A 27744-nucleotide genomic window follows, 5' to 3' on the forward strand; every position below is an offset into this window, starting at 1 on the left:
GTTACATTTGTCTAACCAGCTAATAGTTCCCCTTTAAGCCAAGAAAAAAAATCATTGGTATTGTTAAAACAATCATTGGCAAATGTTTAACATGGTTCAACATGCACTGTGATACATAAAGGAAAATAAAGACAGTTTTCTTTAACTTTACACCTGTGACTAAAAAAATGGTGTCCATATCTTTTAAACCAGCTGTACTCTGGGAAATATCTTTGTGGTATTTATCTGGCTTTTTTTATATGAAGGGACTTCATTGTTCCTTAAAGAAAAGAATGAAGATTAATAATACCTAAGTAATGCCCAAATAATAGTCCCATACATGTCTGCATAATACATCCGTACAGTGACAATACAACATAATACTGTCATTGGCTATGTTCACACAACGTCAAAAATATTTAAAAGGCGTCCGATTTTCATATTTAAAATAACGTCTGTTTTTGCCGAGATTTAACTAACTGCAGTGCAATCCATTGAAGTCAATGGGAAGACAGACGTCCAATGCACACAGCTTATTGAATAATGGACGTTTTTGCAGCGGGCGTCAAGATAATGAACATGATCATTATTTTCGGGCGTCTTTTGCAAACAGCGGACATTTTTTATTTGTAGTTCACACACAGTTTTCTGTTTGTCACCGTTCTGTCTCAGTTTTTACTATTAAATTCAATGGACTTTTCAATTAAGCCGCATCCAAAGGCCAATTAGTAACCCCAAACTAGAATAATGTACAAACACCCGTCAGTGCACTAAGGGGAGATCAGGCTGCTAAATAACGTCCGTTATTTTAGACTCAAAATGACGGACGTAATTTTAAACGGAGATGAAAAGACTTTGTGTGAACATAGCCATTCTGTGCCATAATATAACACTGATACACTCTTAAAGGGGTTATCCAGGATTAGAAAAAACACAGCTACGTTCTTGAAAAAACAGCACCACCTCTGCTCCCACCTCTGCTCTGGTTGCATGTGGTATTACACTTCAGCTACACTTACATCAATGGACCTGAGCCGAAAAACCACACCCAAACAGAGGACAAAAGTGGAAGAATGGCCATGTTTTTCTAAGCTAGAATAACTCCTTTAAATTGTAGATGTCCAAGAGTATTTTGTTCCTTTTGTACCTTCTAATATCTTTCAACAATGCATTCTGATTCAACAAATTAAGTATAACAGAATAAACAATAATTGCAATAGATTGTCATTCGCATTTTATTTTCAAAGGTAAAGCATATTAAAATATACCAGGCCTTTCCAGTGTGGGTTGCAACACCTAAATAATGCCTTTTCCATGATTTTAATTTATGTGATGCCATTACTCCTATACATGGATTCAGTTACATGATTCCTATTACACCACCTTTACACATACATTTACCTCTATGCATTTTATACATAACTTTTGATACTGTAATTATGTAAAAATGGAGTTCCTCTTTATGCAACAATCCCTTATTATTCTTTTTCAGGCAAAATAATGGCCGTTTGATAATGCCAGCTATTAATAATGATCATGATCATTATTGACGTCTGTCATTGTAAAACAACGGCTATTATTTTTTTAAAACAATGGCCGTTATTTTGCATAAAAGGGCAATGTGGGAACATAGCCTAAAGCTGTCTTACTTGATGTTATTAATCAATACAACAACATAGAAACACATTTATAAAAAAAATCCGGCATAACATTATAATTTATTATCAATATTTTGTTAGTTTGTGTGACATAAACTTGTTTACTTTTTTACATGAAATATTTTTGGTTATTATATTATCTTTGTTACTGCATATAAAAAGACATTTCTTTATACAGAAAGGGTATCAATGTATTTTAGTAGTAGTGTATGCATTCAATTAAATGCACTTCACTTTATTTAAAATATATGCATTTATTTATATTTTTAAGCAATAGTTTTTTGTTTCTTTTGCTTGTTTTAATCCTTGCATAAGTCTCATTTAGTGGACACCCCCATTTTTTCTCATTAGCTATAGTATATACTATATTGGGCAGCATGAAGGTTTTCGGTTACGAATTAAAGAATAATTTATCTGTCAATCGATGGTCTGGAAGTCCAACCACTCTAAATCTAAAAACTGAGGTGACTATTATAGCATAACTAATAACCTATTCTTCCTATTCAATTCAGTCAGGTCAAGTGAGATGATGTATAGGGCAATGTTTGACCAATTTTTTTTTTAATTTGAAGAGACTGAGGCTCTTTTCCAGTCTCACATAACGATTATATATACTGAATAAATAAGTCTCACTGCTTTCATTGATGAAAGTGACCAAAATTGTGTTAGTCTTTATGATGGACAAAAAGGAAGTGGCCATTGATATTAACGATAGACTAAAAAAAAAGACCTGTGTCTACGACTATGTTCAAACATGTCCACTTGTTTTTGTTCACATTGTTGGAAGGACGTCATTTTGAGGCAAAAATACGGTCATATTTTAAAAATTAGGACTATAGCCAGGTTTTCTTTTCTGTTCAAAAGTGTGGGAAAAAAAACTGTATTGGGTTATGTTCCAATTATGGAAACATAGCAGGGATAGCTGCCTTTCCCCGCTATGTTCCCGAAGTGTATGTTCAGATTATTATTTTTTTTTTAAACAAACCTTATTGCCTTACCATTTTGGAAATAATTTTGGACCAAGATCACAGACTTCTGTTTATACAACATATCAGATGCTAATTATAACAATATGTTCTCTTTAGTTAACGCTGTATTTTGCTCCTATTATAATATTGTAACTAGAGATGAGCGAACCTCCAGCATGCTCGAGTAGATTCGAACCCGAACTTTCAGCATTTGATTAGCGATGGCTGCTGAACTTGGATAAACCCTGCTATGTGGAAAACATAGATATAGTCATTGGCTGTATTCATGTTTTCCAGACAACCTTGGAGCTTTATCCAAGTTCAGCAGCCCCTGCTAATCAAATGCCGAAAGTTCGGGTTCGGATCGACTCGAACCCGAACCCGGTTCGCTCATCTCTAATTGTAACATACATCAATGTACTTATCCACAGCCACCTGCATGGCAGGTATTCCAGAATACACATAAGCAAGATGTAAAATGTAATGGAAAGCTATGTATATCTAAAATAAAACAGCTGAATATTTTATGTTGTTTATCTAGCAGGATAGTGCCTTAGAATAAAATATTTTCTTATTATGCAGTCTTTGTGTGCACTTAAATATTAAAGCAGATCTTTGTGTTCCTGTCTAGAACAATAGGCACTCAGAGGCTTTTCCCTTAATACATATTTATGTTCCCACAAAGTCTTTTTTTTTTAACCGTTTGAGGCCAAATAACGGCTGTTATAATGACTGCTGTCATTTGTACAATAATAACCATTATTTGGCCTCAAATGGACAAAAAAAAAAAAAAAAGTTCTGGGAAAACATCTTTAAGAAAATCGATAAGGTGTGACCACTGATCCTAAAAACAGGGTTCCCATGTCCTCCATTTGCAGGGAAGACAGGATCGTGGGAAAGAAGGCCCTCTCTGTTATAGTCTTTGGGAGATACAGAAACAGATGTAAGAGAGCATTTTTTTTTCTTTTAAAGCATGTGCATAATGCGCAGATATATGGTTTGGTATGAAGACACAAGGATATCATTGAGGAAGTTCTTATAAAAACAAGTACTTAACAAAACGCAACTATTAACACTAGATAAATATTCAATGATGCAATAATGAAAAAATACAGTAGTCTAAAACTACAAAAAAATGGACGATGAAAATGTAACTTTTGCAGGTTGTTCCTTATTCATGTATTTCAGTGCTTTCTTTGTGCTCACAATTGATATACTTAAACAGTGATCAACATCTTGGTTATTTGTAATAAAATGACAGCAAATCAATCTATAGAAAGAGCATAAACCAGAGTCCTCTTGAAAACACATCTCACGTATTTTACTTAGCTATGCATAATGGATTCTTTGAGGGTTTTTTTGTAACTTTTATATAAAAAAAAATATCCTAGACATATTTGGCATTGAGCAGTCCCACAAACAGTTTCTCAAAGTGGAGATGCTCTATAAACTTTTGGATATCCCTGGTTTCATAGGTATAATAACATTTGATTACAGAACCCAAAGTAAAAGATCTCCCTAAAAAAAAAAAAGTTACTAGGTAGTGGCTCAAACATAACAAAAGATTTCTCTAAAAATAAAAATATTCAGTCTCTTATACAACAAACAATCATAAAAACAAAACCACAGCTTATGTATTGACTTTTTGAATAGTTATTTTGAGATATTTCTTTATCCATAATAAATCAATTCTCCTATGCATTGTGCATTTTCCTGGTAATAAACTTTTTGGCTTATTTTAGACAATGTGTCTGTATATTAAAGCCGATGTGTAGTTTTATACAAATGTCGATAAAGTGCACATTAAGTATGGCTATTTTAAGAACAAAATGTCCGAGTGACCCTTATCACCCTAAGGCAACGTCAACTTTCAAGCTGGAAAGCATGTTGGATATTGCTCCAGTTTTAAACAACTCATCCTGGAGTGAAAGACATATTGCATAGATTTCCAAGTGATTTACGCAGCTGCAATCACAGCGCTGATATATTTCCACAAAAGATAACATCGCTGCAATGTATATTTCATTTATTTGTGTTTTCTGTGCAGTCCTCTGGTATTTTTTCTTCTGAGCAGCTTCTCTCGTAGATTCTGTCAAGATGTTCTATCTCATGGAATCTCTCAGCTACGCATTGGGCTGTAAGTCTGGCCTCTGGGTCATGGTCCCAACATTCTTGGATGGTTTCACATACTAGCTGAATACCCTGAGAAAAGATATGCCAGTTAATACAGACACATATGCAATGCTTATATGAATACCTCCAATTCTATAAACACATCATTGTTCACTATCGCAGAATAGGTTTTGTCCTTTTAACCTAGCATGATATTACAATATATTTATCATAAATAGAGTGTAAAATGACTTACATGGTGTCTAATGGACTATTTTACTAAACTTGTACATAAAGGGAGATTATCATAAAACAAGCTATTGCTATTTGTCAGAAACGTAACTAAAGCAAGCTATAAAAACAATACAACTGATGGGCAAACATGCTGGTTTTAGGGGACCAGTTGACCATTTAATATGTTTGGTGGCCTTCCTCCTCTCCCCCTATAGAGGATGGGAGGAAGATATAGATCAGGCATTTGGAATTTAACTGGCTTATATCTTCATTTAATCCAGCTCACCATTACAAACACAAACCAAGCCATCCTTATATAAGGCAATCGATAATCACCACCCGTCTTGATTAAAAACACATTAGGTCCGATGAGTATGTAATAGAGATGAGCGAACCAGGTTCGGGTTCGAGTCGATCTGAACCCGAACTTTTGCCATTTGATTAGCGGTGGCTGCTGAACTTGGATAAAGCCCTAAGGCTATGTGGAAAACATGGATATAGTCATTGGCTGTATCCATGTTTTCTAGACAACCTTAGAGCTTTATCCAAGTTCAGCAGCCCCAGCTAATCAAATACCAAACTTTCGGGTTCGGATCGACTCGAACCCGAACCCGGTTCGCTCATCTCTAGTATGTAATAATAATGTTGTTTACTAAATGTAATGTGTCAGGAATGTTTCAAGCTCAAGTCTTTAAATGTGTCATAGAGACATGTCAAAGTTAAGATTAATTGGGGTCCTAATAATTTATCTGTGTCTGTGTTCCCATTGACATGACACATAGTCGTGAGAGAATACATTTAGGGCAACTTTGGGAAATTATCAGTGAAGGCGGACATCTTGTAACATAGATATCATGATCATATTTAGCTGCTGTCTATTTAACAAGATGGCTGCCTTCCCTGATATTTTACTGAAAATAGGAACATAGCCTTAACCAAGACTACACAATCGGAAAAACGTTTGGCATGCTTCTTCAACCTGCCAAAGGTTTATCAAAGTGACATTGTGAAATTGTAAGGCTATTTTTCCACTTTGGGAACATAAAAAGCTATGCTTCCACTTCGGGAATGCAGCTGTCTCGTAATACTGAAGGTCGCAAATAATGATCATGATCATTATTTGCGACTATCAATATTATAAGACCACCATGGGTACATAACTTTACACTGTATAAACGCCCCTTGCTAGATTTCCCTAATTTTTATGATATCTGTGACACACAGTTGGGTAGTACATATCCCCATGAAGGACACATGCACACTCAGCCAGGATAATTAACTGTAAGATACAAAAGTGTTCAACTCTGTTTGACCCCAACAGTTATTTAATATATTAGGCCACCTAAGCTTTGGAATGGCAAATTTTCCAGTAGTGCTCATGTACGAATTTACATTTTGTTTACATATGAGGCACAATCAAATAGTAAAATTAGGATTTGTCTAATCACCACCCAAGTCTTTAACAAAAACTAAATATATTTGTCTATTGACTGAATTTGAAGTAGGAATCCCACAAATTACAGGAATACACACACTGCATCATTTTAAAGCAAGCAATCAAGTGCAAATGTTTAAATCGATCTTGTTGTTTTTTATTATTAATACACATTTTATCATATAGGCAGTTTGTGGGCTTTATTGCTAGGGTATATGTGTGACCCAGTCTGTGACATTGGACATTGTCCTTCTCAGCAAAGAGAAGCCACGTGTATAAATACTCGTATCTCTCTTCCAAGTTGATAAAAAGATAGCCCTCCTAAGTTTTTTCACATCTATACCATTGCCATGACAGCACTGATGCAGTTTCTTGTTTGCTTGTTAGAATAGGAGACCTCCATTAAAGTGACTCTGTACCCACAAACTGACCCCCCGGAAACCGCTTGTAACTGTGGATAGCTGCTTTTGACCCTTTAAGGACCGGGGCAATTTTTATTTTTGTGATTTTGTTTTTTCCTCCTTGTGCATAAAAGGCCATAGCAGTTGCATTTTTTTTTACCTAGAAACCCACATAAGCCCTTATTTTTTGCGCCACTAATTGTACTTTGCAATGACAGGCTGAATTTTTGCATAAAATACACTGCAAAAGCAGGAAAAAATTCAATGTGTGGTGAAATTGAAAAAAAAAACACATTTTGAGTTTTTAGTGGATGTGTGTTTTTACACCATTCGCCCTGGGGTAAAACTGACTTGTTATATATATATATATATATATATATTCCACAAGTCGTTACGATTAAAACGATATGTAACATGTATAACTTTTCTTGTATCTGATGGCCTGTAAAAAATTAAAACCATTGTTTACAAATATACGTTCTTTAAAATCGCTCCATTCCCAGGCTTATAGCGCTTTTATCCTTTGGTCTATGGGGCTGTGTGAGGTGTCATTTTTTGCGCCATGATGTGATCTTTCTATCAGTACCTTGATTGCGCATATACGACTTTTTGATCGCTTTTTATTAACATTTTTCTGGATTTGATGCGACCAAAAATGCGCAATTTTGCACTTTGGGATTTTTTTGCGCTTACGCAGTTTACCGTGCGAGATCAGGAATGTGATTAATTAATAGTTTGGGCGATTACGCACGCGGCGATAGCAAACATGTTTGTTTATTTATTTATTTATTTACTTTTATTAATAACCTGGGAAAAGGGGGGTGATTCAGACTTTTATTAGGGGAGGGGGCTTTTTATTAATAGCAAAACTTTTTTTTTTACTTTTACACTTATACTAGAAGCCCCCCTAGGGGACTTCTAGTATAAGTGCTCTGATCTCTCATTGAGATCTCTGCAGCATAGATATGCTGCAGAGATCCATGAGATAGGCACTCGTTTGCTTTCGGCTGCTGCAGCCGGAAGTAAACGAGTGCCGAGCCGGGGACGAGTGCCGAGCGGTCCCCGGCCGGCTTCAGTTACGGAGATCGCTCTGTTATCCCGGAGGAGCGATCTCCCCACTAGACACCAGGGATGACGCTGCGTCCGGTAATCGGATGCAGCTGTCAACTTTGACCGCTGCATCCGATTACTGTATTAGCGGGCACGGCGATCGGACCGTGCCCGCTAATACCGGCGGTCCCGGGCTACAAGCGGCACCCGGGACCGCCGCGGTTGAGAGCGGGGTCGCCGCGCGGCCCCGCTCTGAACGTCCTTACCGACCGCAGGGCGTAAATATACGCCCGCGGTCGTTAAGGGGTTAATCCAAGATCTCTCCTGGGTCCGCTCAGCAGGTTATGCAGTTATTATCCTAAAAGCAACTTTTAAGCTTGCAGCCCTGTGTCAAATTAGCAGGGCCTAGAGTATCTATGCCCTCGACTTGTATTGTGTCTCTCTTTCTCCTCCCCACCCTCTACACCATTAGGAATGCCCTCAGGCAGGATTTCTCCTAATCATCACCTGTCTAAACATTGCACATGTGTTGCATTGTTAAGGCACCTGTGCAGTGTTTAGACAAGTGATGAAAAGGAGAAATGCTGCCTCCATTCCTAATGGAGAAGAGGGTGGGGAGGAGGGATGGAGGGGCGGTGCAAGCCTAAGGAATAGACACTCTAGGCCATGCTAATTTGACAAAGGGCTGCAAGTTTAAAAGTAGTTTTTTTGGACAATAACGGCATCACCTGCCGAACAGACCCCAGGACAGATCTTGGATTGAAATCAGTTATCCAAAGGTACAAGCGATTTTGGGGGTGTTGGGGGGGGCAGATTGTGGGTACTGAGTTGCTTTAAGCTTTCTTTTAGCAACTGCTTTAGCTTCAGCTCATGGTAGAACAGGAAAATGCAGCAGGTTGAGGCTATGTTCACACATAGCGGTAAATAAGCATTTATTAGCTATTTTGCCTCAAATTGCGCAATTCTCAGCAAAATAGTGTTAGTTAAGCACTTATTAACGGCTACGTAAGAACACAGCCTCAGAGGCAGCCCACTCACCACACCTGGGCATCCACTTCAGCACTTTTGTCAAGTTGTACCCAGAAAGGAGACTGATATATATATATATATATATATATATATATATATATATATATATATATATATATAATATATCAATTTTTTTTTAACTTTAAATAAAAAATATCTTCATGTTTAAGTACTCAGTGTACTTAAAACAATGTTTGTTTGCAAGATGTTTAGTTATTGTGCTTTTCACATTTATACAGGGCCAAACTTAGGTTTGAACTCCCCATCTATGAACTCCCCACCACACCCTATGAGGTACAGCATAGTTTCCAAATATTACAATCAGCTATGGAATCAGGGGGTGCAAGCATCAAGAACCCTTCAATGACAGGTGATACGCCCTGTCATGCAGCAGTATGCTAAACTTGTATGGACCTGTCAGAACATACTCTCCAGGGAATATATAAAAACAGGTATATTTATACATAAGTTTATATTTAAGTAATGAATTGGTATCTTATAGCAAATGTTTTTGATGTTACAAAGATAATGCATCACAGCAACATACAGTATAAAACATAAGATAAAATCTTACCTGGTGATTTAACCAGCTATTAGAAATTTCCGGTCTACCTCTGTCTCTCAGAACATTGTCCTTCATGCTTTCAACGCATGGATGCTCCCGTACCTTGGAGCCAAATGGTGGTTCATAGTCCTTTACATCTGAAAAATAAATTGGATATTTGTTATTGACCAACAATCTTCTTAAGGCCATATACTTAATGAGTCATCTATTTGCAAAACATCATAGGAAATCAGTGAAACATCTTTTGCTTTCATTAAAAAAAAAAAAAAAAAAACAACAACTCCCAAGCTAGATTTCCTTTGTGTCAGATATATTTGAAAAGACTCAAAATGCATCTTTGTGTAATTTTTAAAAATGTTACTGTTCAGAAATATCAAAGAATAAATGGCTGGCTATTGTGATATTTGATGACTGACCTTTCAATAAAAGAAGTATACTTGAACAAACAGCGGAAATTCGTCATTTAAAAAAAACGGAATCTTTGATTTCAAGTTGATGTCTAATTATTATAATAAGAATGGAGACCCTATATACAATACAATACAATACATTTTATTGATCCCAAAGGAAACTTTAGTATCACAACAGCAAAACAAAGACATGAGTCACATGAGGGGACAATTGATATTGATATCACAGTCTATATAGCAGTAATAATACTATGTCATGACATTGAATTACACAGTTAATGTAAAAGTTTTAACAATGCCATGGCTGTCATTATTTTTCTCTTTCTCATCTCATTTGAATTACAAGGTTACTTCTAAAGAATTATTTCCTTGAAAGTATCCAAATAACATCCAACCATTAAGTCATTCAAGATCTTCTGGAGGTGGCATATACAAAAATATGCTGTATACAAGGTGAAAAGAAAGGCAGACAAGTTCCCTGGGGTGCACCCACACTACTTAATAATCTGCTGTCTCAATCTGTACAAACTGCAGCCTATTTTACAGGTAGTTAATTATCCAATTAAGCACTGGAGGTGGGACTACCATCCCCTAAACACCGATTTGGCCCCAAAGGGAACTGTTGATATTCATTTATGAGGGGCGGGCAGGCTCATCAATGCTCTGAGTGGGCGGGAGTTCTACACCCAGTGCTCCAAATCGCCCAATTAGTCCAGGAATTTAACTACAAGATAAAGGCCCAAATGATGAAGGTAAGAAACATGACTTTTGAAGGGCGTTTCTGAAATTATGTAGCCGAGAGAGAGGGAAGCCAGCTGTTAGAGCTAGACTCCTCATTGATAAGGAATAAATGGTTTATTATCATTCCTTCCCTTTTTGATTAGCAAAATGTAGTCCCCAGTCACAGTGAAAATCAATAAAACAAAAAAAATATATAGTATATAGAAATGTCCTTTAAGTGTTTTTCAGAAACCTATGGTAGGCACAGTGTAAAGGAATATTTTTGTAGCTCTGTGTACTATAAAAATAAATAAAGAAAAATATTTTCTTTATTACTCTTTCCACACATAAAAAAGTAATAAAAACTCATGTAAAACTGAAATGACAAAAATAAAGTCCTATGTATCCCTGAAAAAAAAAACTATTAGAATAAGTGGAAAAAAAAACAAATATATAAGATTTAAGCCAGCATGTACTAAAAATGTTTTTGGTCATACAGCAGGGAAATGGCCCAGTATAGAACTAGGCCATTAAGAAAATGTATCATACCAACAGCTATAGACAACAAAAATATACTATATAATATATGAATAACAAAAAATGTTTATAAGGGGTTAAAAGAATGTAGCCTAAATCATGCTACAAGTATCTTTGTATTCTGTATGTTAACGGACACCACAAGATTGTACAAGACAAACAGACTAATAAAGTTTGTGGTTATTGTCCAGACACCTTGGAGATCCACATATTATACCATTTCAGTGCAGTATTTGAATAATAATCTAGCTTTTTAAGTAGTTTGTTATTGTAACCTTTAAATAATGTTTAGCAGCAGAGCAATTTACGCATCAGAGCCTCAAGGGGATTGAGTACCGGTAAATATTCATACAGTACTTTTACTGCTGAGGACTAATGAAAATACCAAGGAATAGGATAGATTTAACTCATGTTGTTTAGGAAAATCAAGACACTGCAGGGGCATCTTAAGGTTTGCTGTGTAAGATACAAAGCATATTCATTTGCATCCGTATGCCATGGCATGGTTACTAATGCATTTACCTGAGTTCACCTTATCTGACACTACAGCAGAAAATAAGTACAGAAGCTGGGTGACGGGATAATGCTGCAATGGTTCAAGCAATATTTCTGCATAAATTTATATAGCTGTAATTTAATTTCTAGCTACACTCAAGCACTTTGCAGGTCCATTTGAGTCATTAGATTCAATGCAGTTTTTTTGACAAATTGTATACAATTCTAATGTTTATTAGAAAAGTTCACGCTTCATAGACATTCACTTCCTTCTGAGTAACAAAGTATTTAGGAAAGTAGGATAATCAGGAACTGTTAACATTTACATTATTCTCCACATCACAGATGAATGGTGACTTGTACTCTGCTGCACCACAATAATAAAGTCACAACAGACTCATCCACGTTTCGCTTACCTCCAATTGCATTACAGCGGGATGTGATTTCCCATAGGACTAGAGCCATAGAATACACATCTGCTTGCTTAAATGACTCCATGTTCTCCAAATTAATTCTTGATTCAAGGACCTCTGGGGCCATATATCTGGCAGTCCCAACCTGTAGATAAAAGCAATGAGAACTTCAACAGAAAGTCCGCTAAAGAGACGTGAATTAATATGGACCTCAGTACGTTGGTTAAGAAACAGTGAAAATCTACTGTTAGACACTGTTGTGCTTTTGCTATCTAAAGAGTTTAAACATTCAGTCTCTCTATATATCTTTATAATGGTCATAGCTTTTTTTTTCTGATACAGAGTTCCAAATCCCCTGCATAGACATTCATTAGTGATGAGCAAGTACTAAAATGCTCGGGCGCTCGTTCCTCGAGACAAGTATTTCCCGATACACGAGTGCTCGTTTCGAGTAACGAACCCCATTGAAGTCAAGATCGGTAGAGGGAAGGTCATGTGAAAACCTGTCAACCCCAGAAATTGATCAAAACACAACGGAAATGGACAGGAAACAGCAGGGGCAGCATGTATGCATGCCTCTGAGGCTGCCTAATGGCACCATTATGCCTAATTCTGTGCAACAGCCTGGTTAAGGCTAGGTTCACACTATGTAACTGTGCGGCTGTATTTTTTATGCGGCTGTAAATGTGCGGATGAAACTACGGCCGTGGGAAAAAATAGACATGCGGCTCAAAACATACGGTCAATTACTTGGAAATCTGGTTCAACTAAAAATAACAAATAAAATCTTAAGAAAGTGATGCAAACACCTCTGGATGCATCTGGGAAAGCAGGGAACACAGTTTACATGAATTGCTATTACCGGGGTTTGCGATCCTCTGCACTAATGCCGATGCCTCTCATGGTTAATATATTAAAATAATAAAACACATTTTCGTTGTAATAAAGTCCCTTTCGTTGTTCAATAATTAAATTTAAACTAATCCATCATTTTGCAATTAAATATACTGTTAAAATAAATATATATATATATATATATATATATATATATAAATAAATGTATATTTATATATATATATATAATTATTTTTTGACAGTATATTTAATTGCACAATGATGGATTCGATAGAATTAAATTATTGAATAACGAAACTGAATTTATTTAAACGAAAATGTGTTTTATTCATTAAATATTAATTAGTACAGGAAGCTCCATAAGCCGTTAATTCATATTGCCGGCAAAAGAGCATTCTGTACTAATCATCACTTTACTTTAATGAAAACATCAAATGTTTCTTCTAATTATGTTATCACTATAGCATTATTAGAAGAAACATTTAGAATGATATGTGCGCTCAGCTGATTGGCTGAGCGCACATATAATTAGCGGGTCCGCAGCACAGTGACTTCATTGTGCTGCGGACCAGCGAAGAGAAAACATCAGGGTGAGTATAGAGTTCTCCCCACCCCCTCCCCAGCACTGCACCCCTCCCAGCAAGGAAGGGGGGGTCACTTAACCCCTTCCTTGCTGGGATGGGTGCAGTCTGACATCAGTCTGGCCCCCAAGGGGTTAAGGGGGATGCAATACATCCTCCCTTAACCCCTTGGGGGCCAGACTGTAAGCAGCAATCTGTAAAGATGCTGCATACTGTAAGGAGCACAACACCGTTCACAATGATGGGTGTTTCTCCTTTTTTGTTTTTCAGATATCGGTATCCTGGGGATTACGTTGGATTCCGTGGACTACGTCGATGACCAGCGGTTTTTGTTTTTTTTTAATAAAATGATCAATGATGGGTGTGGGGGTGTTTTTATTTGAATAAAAATTTTTTTTAACTTGTTTCTTCTCTTTATTTCTTTACTTTATAGACTTAGTAGTGGAAGCCGTCTAATAGACGGAATCCATTACTAAGTTGGGGCCTAATGTTAGCCGGTATAAAATGGCTAACACTAACCCCCCATTATTACCCCAGTACCCAATGCCACCAGGTGTACTGGGAAGAGCCGGGTGCCAGTGGTCCCGGAGCGTCAAAATTGGCGCTCCTGGACCGGGCGGCAGCAGGCTGGTAAGATTTAGGCTGGGGAGGGCCTAAACCAATGGCTCTTCCCACCCTGGTGTTACCAGGCTGCTGTCGTTTGGTTTTTAACCCGGCTGGTTAAAAAATAGGGGGGACCCTATGCGTTTTTTTATAATTATTTATTTATTTAAAAAAAAAAAAACGCATAGGGTCCCCCCTATTTTTATAACCAGCCGGGTTAAAAACCAAATGACAGCAGCCTGGTAACACCAGGGTGGGGAGGGTGGCCCTCCCCAGCCTAAATCTTACCAGCCTGCTGCCGCCCGGTCCAGGAGTGCCAATTTTGACGCTCCGGGACCACTGGCACCCGGCTCTTCCCAGTACCCCTGGTGGCATTGGGTACTGGGGTAATAATGGGGGGTTAGTGTTAGCCATTTTATACCGGCTAACACTAGGCCCCAACTTAGTAATGGATTCCGTCTATTAGACGGCTTCCACTACTAAGTCTATAAAGTAAAGAAATAAAGAGAAGACACAAGTTAATTTTTTTTTTATTCAAATAAAAACACCCCCACACCCCTCATTGACCATTTTATAAAAAAAAAAAACAACAAAAAACCGCTGGTCATCGACGTAGTCCACGGAGTCCGACGTAATCCCCAGGATACCGATATCTGAAAAACAAAAAGGGAGAAACACACAAAAAACACACAAACAGGAGCACAACACCCATCATTGTGAGCGGTGTTGTGCTCCTTACAGTATGCAGCATCTTTACAGATCGCTGCTTAAAGTCTGGCCCCCAAGGGGTTAAGGGAGGATGTATTGCATCCCCCTTAACCCCTTGGGGGCCAGACTGATGTCAGACTGCACCCATCCCAGCAAGAAAGGGGTTAAGTGACCCCCCTTCCTTGCTGGGAGGGGTGCAGTGCTGGGGAGGGGGTGGGGAGAACTCTATACTCACCCCGATGTGTCCTCTTCGCTGGTCCGCAGCACAATGAAGTCACTGTGCTGCGGACCCGCTAATTATATGTGAGCTCAGCCGATCAGCCAATCAGCTGAGCGCACATATAATTCTAAATGTTTCTTCTAATAATGCTATTGTGATAACATAATTAGAAGAAACATTTGATGTTTTCATTAAAGTAAAGTGATGATTAGTACAGAATGCTCTTTTGCCGGCAATATGAATTAACGGCTTATGGAGCTTCCTGTACTAATTAATATTTAATGAATAAAACACATTTTCGTTGAAATAAATTCAATTTCGTTATTCAATAATTTAATTCTAACGAATCCATCATTGTGCAATTAAATATACTGTCAAAAAATAAATATATATATAAATATACATTTATTTATATATATATTTATTTTAACAGTATATTTAATTGCAAAATGATGGATTCATTAGAATTAAATTATTGAACAACAAAAGGGACTTTATTACAAAGAAAATGTGTTTTATTAATTTAATATATTAACTATTAGAGGCATCAGCATTCGGCATCATTGCCGGCTATTTTTGAAGTACTCCGTACGGACCGCCTGTCAATCCACGGCCGCGTTTCCAGCTGCAAACAATGGTCTTGTTAATTTTTTTACGGGTCCGTTTACGATAGGGCCGTAGATTCATACATAGTGTGCACTGTGCAGCCATATATCGTATACTTTCCAGCGTACGCATGAACCACCAAAAATACCGCAGCACAATTACAGCCGCAAATACAGCCGCACACACTTACATAGTCTGAACCTGGCCTAAAACAGAGGTAGTATATGATGAACCACCCCAAAATTTAGCCTGACACAGCATGGCAGTTAGGACAGAGTGAACAAGGTAGAAGCGGTAGCCAGTGAGCCTTCCAAAAATTATAGCAGACACAGCATGGCAGTGAGCACACGGAGAACCATTAAAAGTGAGTGAGGAAGCAAGTGAGCCTTCCAAATGCTCGTCCGAGTAATGAGTACCATTGAGTACCCTAATTCTCGATCGAGTACCAAGCTCGGACGAGCATGCTTGCTCATCACTAACATTGATATAAAAATATCATGCAGCTACCACTAAGAGGTGCTTAGGCACCAAGAGCATACATCTATTCATACATACATTAAAAGGGTTTTCCTGTAGTCTCCAAACATTTAGGATAGACCATACCAGGTAAAAAAAAAAAAAAATACAAGCACTGCAATAATTGCCTAAACTAATATGCAAGTGATACCTACCTACCCTGGTCCTCCACAGATCCAATTTTGGCTCCTTCCAGTACCTTGTTGCTCACATGTCCCCCTACTTCCAAAACAAAATGTGTTGGCAGGGCCTGCTGAAATAGTCAATAAGGGCCCGTTCACACTACGGAATCGGCGTTGAGATTCTGTGCGGAACACCCCCTCCCCCCCCCCCCAGCGGGACTTGGCTAAATCCTGCATTCTATCTGTTTGAATGGGAGGGATCGAGCACCTCCACTCTCTGCACCTCTAGACATGTCTGAGGGTTCCGCAAGGAATTTCTGTGACAATTCCATAGTGTGAACGGCCTTAACTGGCCAGTGATTGGCTTAATAGGCAAGTCTTTGTCTGGCATTTTATCTCTAAAGCAGTGAGAAGAGAAAAGCAGTGTAGGGATGGAAAGCAGCTGCAAAAGGAGTTGTGGGAAACCGGGTTAGGTTTTTTGGTTGTTGTTTTTTTTTCACAGCTGGTGTTTTGCACCAGAATACCCCTTTATACAAAAATCTTATACATGCTAAAAAGTCATGCTAATATCCACTATATGGAAACACTGTACTTATTTAACCTACCTGCCCACTGTTGGCAAGGTCATCCACTGACAGAGATGGGTCAAGCCATAGGGATAACCCAAAGTCACAAACACAACAGGTTTGATCATTTTTAACAAGTATATTTGAACTTTTCAAGTCTCGATGAACAATTGGTGTCTTTGGTCTTCCACAAGGTGTGTGGTCACTATGTAAATGTGCCACACCACGAGATAAAGAGCCACCAAGCTGTAACAAGTCCTCCCAACTAATTATGTGCCTTGATAAGTACTCTTGTAAATTGCCTTTGGAATGGAAAGCTGTGATCAGCCAGTACTGTTTGCCAACATCGGTCTTTCTCTCTTCAGCTGTCAAGAACTGCAAAATATTTTCATGTTTAAGATTTATGTCAGAAAATATTTCTTTCTCCATTTTCCAGGATGCATATTCTTCATAAGGAAATATTTTAACAGCTACTGTTTCAAATTGATCTGAAGTATTTTGTTTCAGTTTGGCCTTATACACCTCTGCAAAACGCCCTTTCCCAACTAAAGTGTCTAGTTCAATAGGTAGTAGCTCAGTGTTGTGATTCAAGTTGTTGGCACAGGTAGAGCTTATGTCCGATCGGTCATCATCAATCATCATGCGACAGTCATCACTGCAGTCCATATTTGGGTGTCTCATACATTTTTGGTTATTTTCCCACTTTTTGCTGAGCTTATTCTTCCTATACACGCGGTAACAATAAAAAATACCAATCACTGCTACTGCAATCATAACTGGGGGAAGTAAACTTGACAGTGCCACAAATGTTGTGCCTGGCCATGCTTCAGTTTCTGGGGGGAAAAAAAGGCATCAAATATTTAGTACTTTTTAACTTTATTCATGTTTAGAACATTGTTGCACATGAATATAGTACATAGACAATACAAAAAAAACTTTGTAGGGAAAAACCTTGATGGGACTATGATGTTAAAGTGGTGCTGTCATTTCTGTAGAACTTTGAAATGTCCTCCAGATATGTCGAAATAAGGGTCGAATTAGGTCTTTGTAGAGTACTATACATGATGAGACATACAGTGAATACACTCTATGGCTGGGTTAACACTATGTAAGACACCGGCTGTTCTGTGACCCGGCCGTGTCAAAAAACGGCCGGTGTCAGTAAAGTTCATCCTGCAATGTCCAGAAAGTATTCCAGCGAGACAGCCATCCTTAATAAAACCCACTTTTATTTAGCTTGGACAAAAATAGAATAAAACATCCAACACATGGATAGTGAGACGCGTTTCGACGTTAGTACGTCTTAATCACTGATTAATCAGTGATTAAGACGTACTAACGTCGAAACGCGTCGCACTATCCATGTGTTGGATGTTTTATTCTATTTTTGTCCAAGCTAAATAAAAGTGGGTTTTATTAAGGATGGCTGTCTCGCTGGAATACTTTCTGGACATTGCCTTTTGACCAGCCCTGTGAGTTCCAGGGCACTAGCGACGCCTCCGATACCACGCCAGTATCTAGGAGAAGGTTCAGACCTGCATTACAGGCATGTATATGGGTGTAGCGATTTTTCTGTTTTTTGCAAAGTTCATCCTGGCCAGTACTGCAGTACTCGTCGGATGAACTTTCCAGTGTGCCCGCATCCCGATTGCCCATAGCTGACAATGTAAAGTCCGTCTGGAACCACACTTTACATCGTTTGAACTGTCAGTGTTTTGCGGCCGCTACTATAATGAATAGATGCTGCACAAAACTGACATGTCAGTTTTTTCTGTGGCCGCAAGGAATACCGGCCGGAGTGTATACACTCTGTCCGGTATTCGACTGAGATAAATGTTATCGTCAATTTTATTAAATAAAGGCCGTGGTTGCAAAACTGCAACTACAGCCGTTAGTTAATGAAATTTTACATAGTGTTAACTTAGCCTATATATAAGAATACACTCAGGTACTCAAGCTCAATCACAGACAGGGCAGTACAACAGGGGAAGATACTTATGGAGCCTGGAGTCCCAGCCCCACAGCGTCATTGGGGCTGAGAATCCAGCTCCTGATGCAATACCACAGGCTGACCACCGGCCGCCAGACAGCTCTGCAGCTCATCCGGGGGTGAAAAACTCCCGGAAAGATCAAAGGACACAGCCGCGCCCCTAGCAACCCGGCCGTTCGGTAGCTAGGGATGCCGTCTACGTGCTCCCTGCACCAGGTCGGCCCGGTTGCCAGGGATGCCGTCAGCAAGGGGCCGACCACACGCCCTGCCCGTGTCGGGAACTGGCCGTCTGCTAACATATACTGTAGAAAAATTAAATAACAGCACATTGTACATATTAGTAAAGTTCGTACCACTTTCTGTATCAATTGTCCATATAAATTCATGATTACATTCTTCTTCATCACAGGAGCACATGAACATAGTTCCTTTAGCTGCCTTTTTTTCTTTCATGATACATTTTTTGTTGTTATAGTCATCAAGTTTGTAACCATATATAGGCTGTGTGTGGTCATGGCACAGAACTTCTTCAGTTACGTGAGTGCCGTTGTTCCTCCTTAGAATAAAAAAAAAAGCAAATGCTAGAACTGAACTTAAAAAGATGTATTGTGTAACACTAAGAATGCTGATATAACTAACTTAGAATCACAAATCATAATTAAGCAATCAAACTTAAAGGGGTAGTCCAGGGAAATAAAAACCTTATTTATTTTTACATGTCTTTTATAACTGCAGGGCTTCAGAAGCCCTGGTGGCAGAAAAATGTATTTTCTACCACTATGCTGGGGAGGCAGCCTTTGTCAGTAGCTTTTCAGCAGCTGCACAGTGAAGCAGCAAAAATGATATCTCACTGTGCCAGGACCATGGATTCTGAAGCCCTGCAATTCTCCATACAGCCACTGGTGGCAGTAGAGGGGCCATGTAGTCCCATACTGCTGCCAGTCAATGAAAACACTAAAAAAAAAAGGTTATAAAAGTTACAAAGTAATAGAACTTTATGAAAGAAATGAAAAGGGAAAAAAAAAGAAAGAAAGAATTTTGTATTGACGAAATGCCCCTTTAGTCTATGTTTATACAATGATTTTCTACGGCTGTTATTTGATACTTAAAATAAAAGCCGTTGTTTTGAGTACCAAACCGCAAGTTAAAGTGACACTGTCACCTCCTTTTTGCATTCTGACATCTCTACTCAGTTTTCCAGGCGTTCCTCCCGCTGGATCCGCCCGCGGGAGTCTGCTGCCACGAACCCGAACCTCGGCAGGTCACACAGCCTCCCCCTGCTGCCACTGCCCGGAGGGGAGCCGTGCTCCCACCGGGCAGTTAACCCCATAGACGCTGAGGTCATTGTGACCACAGCGTCTATGGGGAGATCTACTGTCTCCCTCACCAATCGGGCGACAGGAGGAGGCTGCGGCACATTGCCTCCTCCTGCCGCCACTACTAATGTGCTCCCCAAGCCCCCCTTGCAGCTCCTTCTGCTCCCAGTGCCTCTAGCCCGCCGCCCGGATCTTCAAGCCCCCCGCCTGGAGCTTCCAGCCCCTCCGCCCCCCGCCCGGAGCTTCCAGTGCCCCCGCCCCCCGCTTCCAGTCCCCGCGCCCTCCGCCCCCAGCTTCCAGTCCCCGCGCCCGCAGCTTACAACCCCCCCAGCTCCTGCCGGAGCTTGCAGTCACCACCACCCGCCGCCCGGAGCTTCCCCCTGAGAAGCCCCCCCCCCCGAAGCCGCGCCCCCCGTATGGAGCTTCCAGCCCCCCCACCCCCAGAGCCGACCCCCGGAGCCGCGCCCCCCCCTCGGAGCTTCCAGCCCGTCCCCCGGGGGTTACCATAGTAACCCAGATGCTATCCCGGTGCGTCTGGGTTACTATGGCTAGTGACGATCAGGTCCCTGCACAGTGCAGGGACCGGATCGTTAAAATGAGCTGTCAGTGTGTAACTCTGACAGCCCATTCACTATATAATGCAGTACAGCACAGATCAGGTGCTGTACTGCATTATATAAGTACCTGCAAAAGTAAAAGTAAAAACACACACACAAATAAATACATAAATAATTAAATAAATAATTAAGTAAGTAAATAAATACATAAATAAATTAGATAATTATACACATTCCCCATCCCCCTTTATAAATGATCCCCTATAAATAAAGTACACTTATTTGGTATCGCCGCGTCCGTAATGACCCTGCCTATTAACCGATTACATTAATTATCCCGCCCAATTAACGCCATAAAAAAAATAAATGAAAAACTAACCAAAATGACAATTATTTGTTAATCCCTCCCCCTAAAAAATATAGAAAAAAAAGCTATCAAAACATCACATATACCCAAAAGGTGAATCACTAAAAACGTCAGCTTATGCAGCAAAAAAAAGTCCTCACATAACTCCATTGGCGAAAAAATTTAAATATTGCTGCTCTTACAATATACAAGACATGAACAGTTTTTATAGTATAAATGCCATAAACTATAAAAAAAAGCTATATAAAATGGGTATCACTGTAATCGTACCGATCTGACGAATAACAATAACTTGTCATACGCAACGTGTAATAAACGAGGTACAAAAAAATGATGAAAAACAGCTGCTAAATTGTGTTTTTTCATCGTACCACCTCATTAAAAAAATCATAAAAAATGATCAGGGTGTCACATGGCCACCAGAATGGTACAGATGGAAACAACAACTTGTCTTACACAAATATTTTGGCACCATAAGGCCTCTGTCACATGGTATAATGGCTAAAAAATCCCTGAAATAAAAAAAGGCCCCAAAATTCCCCAGGTCTCTGTCATGTCTGCAGCCTGTGGTTGTGGCCTGAGTCAGGTGAAGCACTGCGGCCACTTATAGGGGATTTCTAGAAACACTGGAATAAGGGGAATAAATATTGAGTTGCATTTGTTAGTTAGTATTTGCTGTGTTAGAGGAAAAAAATGATTAAAATAGAATATCTGTAAAAAAAAAATAAGATTTAAAATTTTCCCTCCAACTTGCTTAAATTTCTGTGAAACACCTAAAGGGTTAATAAACTTATAAAATGTTACATTGAATACTTTGAGGGGTGCAGTTTTTACAGTGGATGGATTTATGGGGGTAACTAACATACAGGCCCCACAAATCCACTTCAGAACTGAACTAGTCCCCCAAAAAAGGAGAATTTGAAATTTTCCTGAAAATGTGAAAAATCGCTGCAAAATTTTGAAGCCCTCTAACATCCTAACAAGTAATAGGACGTTCACCAAATGACGTCACCATAAAGCAGACATGTTGTAAATGTTGCAGTAATAATTAGTTTATGTGATATGACTATCTTTTTTAGAAAAAGAGAATTTTGAATATAAAGAATTTTTGCACAAATGTTGTGTTTTTTACAAAAAACTACTGAGTGTATCAACCAAAGTATACCACAAACATAAAGGGGAATATGTCACAAAAAAACAGTCTCAGAATAACCAAGATAGTTAAAAGAACTGCAGAGTTATCACTACATAAAGAGAGACAGGTCAGATTTAAAAATTAGGCCCTGGTCATTAAGGCCAAAACAGGCTGCGGAGGCAAGGGGTTAAACCAGAGCTATCCGCAGATACAATCAAGACAAATGCAATTGGCTAATAGGATTAAGTGATGGAAAAAACCGGAGCCTTACCATATTGCCACACACACTTCACCTACGTTTTCACACGTTGAAGTTATATGACAAATGCTTTTACAATTTGGTTCTTTAAGCTTACACGGGGAAGGCAAGCTGTCACAAAATTTGCATAGTTGTGGCACCTTTATAACCCCTTTAGAATCACTTGAAAGACTGGTTGCATCTGGAAAATAATGGAAAGTCATAATAGACACAAACAGAAAAAACACATTAAAAATAATCACCACTTTCTGTCCATGTGGCTCCATTATAAGTCTATAGGGCCGCTAGATAGAGATGACTGACAGTGGGCAAGTGGAGCACACTACTGCTTGCTGCTCCCCATTTTCCTGATTATCAAGGCTCAGTTGGACCTACACTTTTCTTGTGACATGTCAAAAGTTTAAAAAAAAAAGGGTTAAATTACTTTTAAACGGTTTTGATTTCTGCCATGGTTTTTCACTGTTTTCTTTTCTTTTGTGGCTTGAGATAGTTTTCTGATGATCTCCTGAAAGTAAAAACAACACTGTTGAATAGACTTCACACAACTGTACTTTGAAGCTCACTGTTAAATTGTATAGTTTAAAGTACTGGTTTAACTAGGTTTAACACTAAAATCTATTTATACTACTAAAATAACTAAGGGCCTTATTACATGGACTGATGACTCCTAGATCAGAGCTCGCTTACTGAGCCCTTATACAGCCTGATAATCATGCAGCACTGTCCCGGTGATTGGCTGAGCGGCCTGTCATTTTTTCTTTTCCTTTTTTTGACACAGTTATCAGCAGTCGGCCACGCATCACTATTACACGTAGCAATGCGCACCCGGTGGCCGATGATTTTCTGTCAGGACCTAAAGACACGATCAGCCAATGATCATTGCCATCAGTTGATCATTGTCTTATTACATGGAGTAATGATCTGATTCGGCAGATTATCGCTCTGTGTAATAAGGCCCTAGCTTTTGATGGAGTTTTTTTTAGGCTATATATACAAATTGGTTTACTGTGCAAAATTGCTTCCATAGCCAACAGAAACGTGCGTGGTGGCGACAGACAACTGACTAACATGAAGTTTCTCTCTAATCAGTATCAAAAAGTGCAATTCACAAACTAGGGCACTGCAATTCCCAGCTGTGGAAAAGTGATTTTCTTAGCTGTGGGGTACCCAAACTAGGACAGTGATATTCTTAGCTGTGGGGTGCACAAACTAGGGCACTGCAATTTTCAGCTGTGGTGTGCACAAACTAGAGCAGCAAACTATGCCCAGCGGTGGGGTAAACAAACTAGGGTACTGCAATTCCCAGCTGTGGGGTGCACAAACTAGGGCACTACAATTCCCATATGTGGGGTGCAAAAACTATTGCATTGCAATAGTGGTTTATTGCATTACAGCTGTATATCTCAGCCTACAAAGATACAAGCACACAAGGATACACATTGAACTTATGTGCATTAGCACTACTGTTTTGCTTGCTTCCACCACCTCTCTATATCTAATCTACATGGAGACCATATTTTGGACAACCCTTTAAAAGACCAACTTACTTTTGTCAAATGTAAATTCCTGGTTACATAAATCTTCATTACAAGCACACACAAACATAGTTCCTAAATGTGATCTCCTTCTTTTCATGTGACATGTTGAGGAATTAAAATCATTTAACATGTGTCCGTACAGAGATTCTAGGGGATTGTGACATAGAGTTTCTTCTGTTACATTGGAACCCTCCTTTCTCCTAAAAAAAAACACACACAAAACACATTACATATATTACAATAATATGGTTGAAATTAGCTTTTCTATACAAAAGCCCAAACTGGTTAGTTGACACACTAATATGTGTCCAAAAATATTTTTATTTAACTTGCTACATCGTGGCTGAGCACTTGTAACGGAGAATGATCTGGCCATGTAGAATAAAAAATATCTAAATATGTTTGTCTATTAAAAAGCAATACTTACCACAAGGTAACACAAACTTCATCAGCGTTCTCACAATAGGACACAGAGTCACAGGTGGTCTTGCAATTCCCTTTGCTTTCTGTACATGTTGCATTTAAAACATCACAAAATGCACATAACGTGGGCATAGGCTTGTTTAGCATAAAGCTCCCATCATCTGTGCAAAAAATAGGAGATAATTAAAAATGTCAATGATTCTGTTCCTTTTTTTTTTTTTTAGCAAAATTGTTATTAGCCACACACAAAGTATAGGCGTTAAAGAAGTACAAAATACTAAATGTTCCAAAGCAGAGGCATTATAAGTTATGGAAATATATTCAAGATATTTCACTACAAGGAACTGGTCCAGAGGCCTGTATACTTGGTTTGGCAGATGTGCCATCTATAAAATGAATGTTCTGCCCAGAATTCTTTACCTGATCCAGACCCTGCCGATTAAAATCCCTAACCGCTTCTTCGGTCTCCTTTCCAGGGACTTAACTAGATTCATATGGGCGGGGGGGGGGGGGCGGCCAGGATTTCGCGGACACTCCTGTATGTTGGGAAAAATAAAGGTGGCATAGGCCTACCAGATATCAAAAGTTATTATGAGGCCTCTATCCTACAGAGGGTGCTGGACTGGCACAGGCATGCGGCTACTAAACAGTGGGTGCGCCTGGAACAAACCTTTTCAGATGCTCCCCTGACGTCCCTCCCCTGGATACATCCATCACACCTGGGGGATATGACGGTACATCCTACCATAGGCCCGACGTTGTTTAGGTGTCAGTCTATCTTCCCAAGAGATGACATTTCACCCCGGCCTTCTCCCCTCTTCCCTATATTGGGTAACCCACAATTCGCCCCTGGGGGTTTGCCTGGCCCTTTTAAATTATGGCTCCAGGCGGGAAAACATAGGGCGAAAGACTTTCTCAAAAATGGCGGTTGGCTCTCCCCACGGGGGCTCATGGACATTGTGGCACCGATCCCCTTGGGAGACTGGAGAGTGCGGCAATTATCACATTTCCTGAGGGCCTTGCCGGAAGCTGCAGGTTTTGCCCGCATGCTTACATCATTTGAAACTATTTGTTTCCGGTCCAGTGGTTCTCCCCGCTCCCCCCCCCCCTTTTTTTTTTTTTTTTAAATTATTATTATTGTTGTTTTCTTATTCTATTATTTATTTATCCCTTCCCTTTCCCCAGCTGACCCCCTCTCCATCTTCCTCCCCTATCCTAGCTCCCCTCCCCTTTCTGTATTCTTTTCTGCCCTTCTTCTTTCTCACTTCTTCTTTACTGGTTTTGGCTTCAAAACTGGGGTTCTTGAACCCTACGATGTACCCAGGGTGATTATGCTGGCTTGAAGCCTACTGTTGTGTCTTGTTTTGGACATTCTGTCACTTATATTGCTGTTGTATTACTATGCTTGCATATGTTTTTGCGGTTATGCGATTTGCATTACCCATTGTTATCTGTTATATGCAATGATACCAGTATACAAAAAGAAAATAATTGAAAATGTTTATAAATAAAGAATTTAAAAAAAAAACAAAGATGATGGCCACAAGATGCCTAATGAATCTAACCTACTGATAGTCCCCTATAGCGCCATGGACGCTGAGGAGGAAGGTATGTGTGTTACTGTCTTCCACGGCACCGGTCCTGCGCTGTAAACTCCGCTCCGGGGCACTGCCACGTGATCCCGCCTGCCCCTTCTAATGATAATCAATAGAGGGGGTGGGTTTGATGCTGCAGCAGTGCTCCTAAGTGCACAGTGCTGCCATCTCTGTCTGTTACAGGAATTGTCTAATGCACTAGAAGTTTTCTATGGGAATTTGCTAGTGCTCTGGACAGTTCCTGACATGGACAGAGGTGGCAAAGGGAGCACAGTGTCAGACTGTAAAGAATACACCACTTTCTGCAGGGCATAGAGCAGATGATAAGTACTAGTTGATTTGAAAAAAATATATTTTGTTTTAATCCGGAATATCCCTTTATTATATACAGTAGATTGCAACTCTGGTCTAACACTTTCATAAGTTAACAGGAACAAATATGCACATGTCTGGGGACCCTTCGGGCTGTATTACATGGCCCGACCCCTTATTGAAAGCAAACGCTAATTGCTTACATCTCATATTACATGGGGAGATGTGCAGATGATTTTTAAAATATGTTTAAAGATGGCAATCATTTGAAGATCAGCTGCTTGGCTGATCGCTGCCTCGATAACACAGGGCAATATCTGCTAACTAAATGCGGTCTTTGTGACTATAACAAGCTTTTGCCCAATCCAAAATTAGCATATTTGCACAAACAGCATTATCTATTCAAGTGTTATTACAGATATCCATAATAGAACCAACTGTAGTTACTAACATAACATTAGAGAGTTGAACATCTGCAGTGCTCCCACTCAAAGGCGTGACTAGAACTGCACCACTCCTTTCACACACACACACACGCGCCAAGCTAGCGAAGGTTTAGGTTTCCCTGAGCTGTGCGGTGTCAGATATTATAGCAGAAAGCCAACAACTTTTTTAACTCATAGAGTTAAGCCCCCATTACACAAAGCGATTATCGGCCGTATACAGCCGAAAAACGCTTTGTGTAATAGCCGACATGCATGAGGTTGTCTTTCAACACATTAAAAAATCAACGATCAGGATGGCAGCAATCTGGTGCCGTTGCACTGAGTAAAAGGAGCCGCGGCAGCAGACTGCAGCTATCGTCTATGGGCTGCCCGGATGATCTAGCATGGACAGCCCCCTCCTCCACTTACCTACTCTCTGCAGATGCAAGTAATAGTTTCAGCAGTGAGCTTGCTCCCTCTCGTCACCCCGTGTAAAAGGGGCTTTACTCATTAAACCACTTTCCTGCATCAGATTGAATCCCCTCCCACTTGTCTTAAAGCAGCTGCTATGGCCATAGTTACACCCATGGTCTGAGTTACATTGGTCACCCATCTGAAATACACACATACACTGGAATATTATATTTTTACATTTTACTTGAATATTATATTTTTGCATTTTCTTTTTTTTTTTTTTAAGAATCTTAAGCATATTTATTTATGATCAACACAAAATTTTCTCATTTCGAAGCCAAGATTACAGTCAAATAAGATGATACAGCTTATGATTTATTTCACAATACAGTGATCAGTGAAGACTGGGAACAGTTAGCATTTTATATTCTCTGCTCTGTAAATGTCACATTTCTATTTAAGCGGTGTTAAAACGCACACGCTGAGAGTTAAATGGTGCGTAAGCAATCCTGATTTACTACTTCCATGAGGCAATATAAACATAATCTGGGAAAAGACATATTTTCCACCAAGCACTAAATATTACAGTTTGATGATCTGCACAGACATAAATGTGAAGGAATTAAATGT

The 27744-nt window shown here is 39.3% G+C and overlaps 1 protein-coding gene across 2 annotated transcripts in view; it reads right to left on the bottom strand.

Moving 5' to 3' along the window:
* Nucleotides 1–1198: 1198 nt before the first annotated feature.
* The window catches only part of TGFBR2 (transforming growth factor beta receptor 2), a 59795-nt gene continuing 33249 nt past the window's right edge, over nucleotides 1199–27744 (bottom strand). The window contains exons 2-11 of one of the 2 annotated variants that reach the window (XR_011361728.1): nucleotides 24373–24529; nucleotides 23955–24145; nucleotides 22832–22912; nucleotides 22420–22588; nucleotides 19127–19329; nucleotides 16823–17616; nucleotides 12010–12151; nucleotides 9441–9568; nucleotides 2321–4807; nucleotides 1199–2081 (exon numbers count right to left, since the gene is read on the bottom strand). Coding sequence is in view for 1 of the 2 variants with exons in the window: in XM_069958636.1 (XP_069814737.1) it covers nucleotides 4628–4807; nucleotides 9441–9568; nucleotides 12010–12151; nucleotides 16823–17616; nucleotides 19127–19329; nucleotides 22420–22588; nucleotides 22832–22912; nucleotides 23955–24145; nucleotides 24373–24529 (2045 nt within the window). In the remaining variant the exon portion in view is untranslated. Of the gene's footprint in view, nucleotides 4808–9440; nucleotides 9569–12009; nucleotides 12152–16822; nucleotides 17617–19126; nucleotides 19330–22419; nucleotides 22589–22831; nucleotides 22913–23954; nucleotides 24146–24372; nucleotides 24530–27744 lie in introns of both variants that reach the window. The other variant, XM_069958636.1, reaches the window with a different exon arrangement.

The sequence above is a fragment of the Dendropsophus ebraccatus genome, chromosome 2 (assembly GCF_027789765.1).
Source record: "Dendropsophus ebraccatus isolate aDenEbr1 chromosome 2, aDenEbr1.pat, whole genome shotgun sequence".
NCBI classification, from domain to species: Eukaryota; Metazoa; Chordata; class Amphibia; order Anura; family Hylidae; genus Dendropsophus; species Dendropsophus ebraccatus.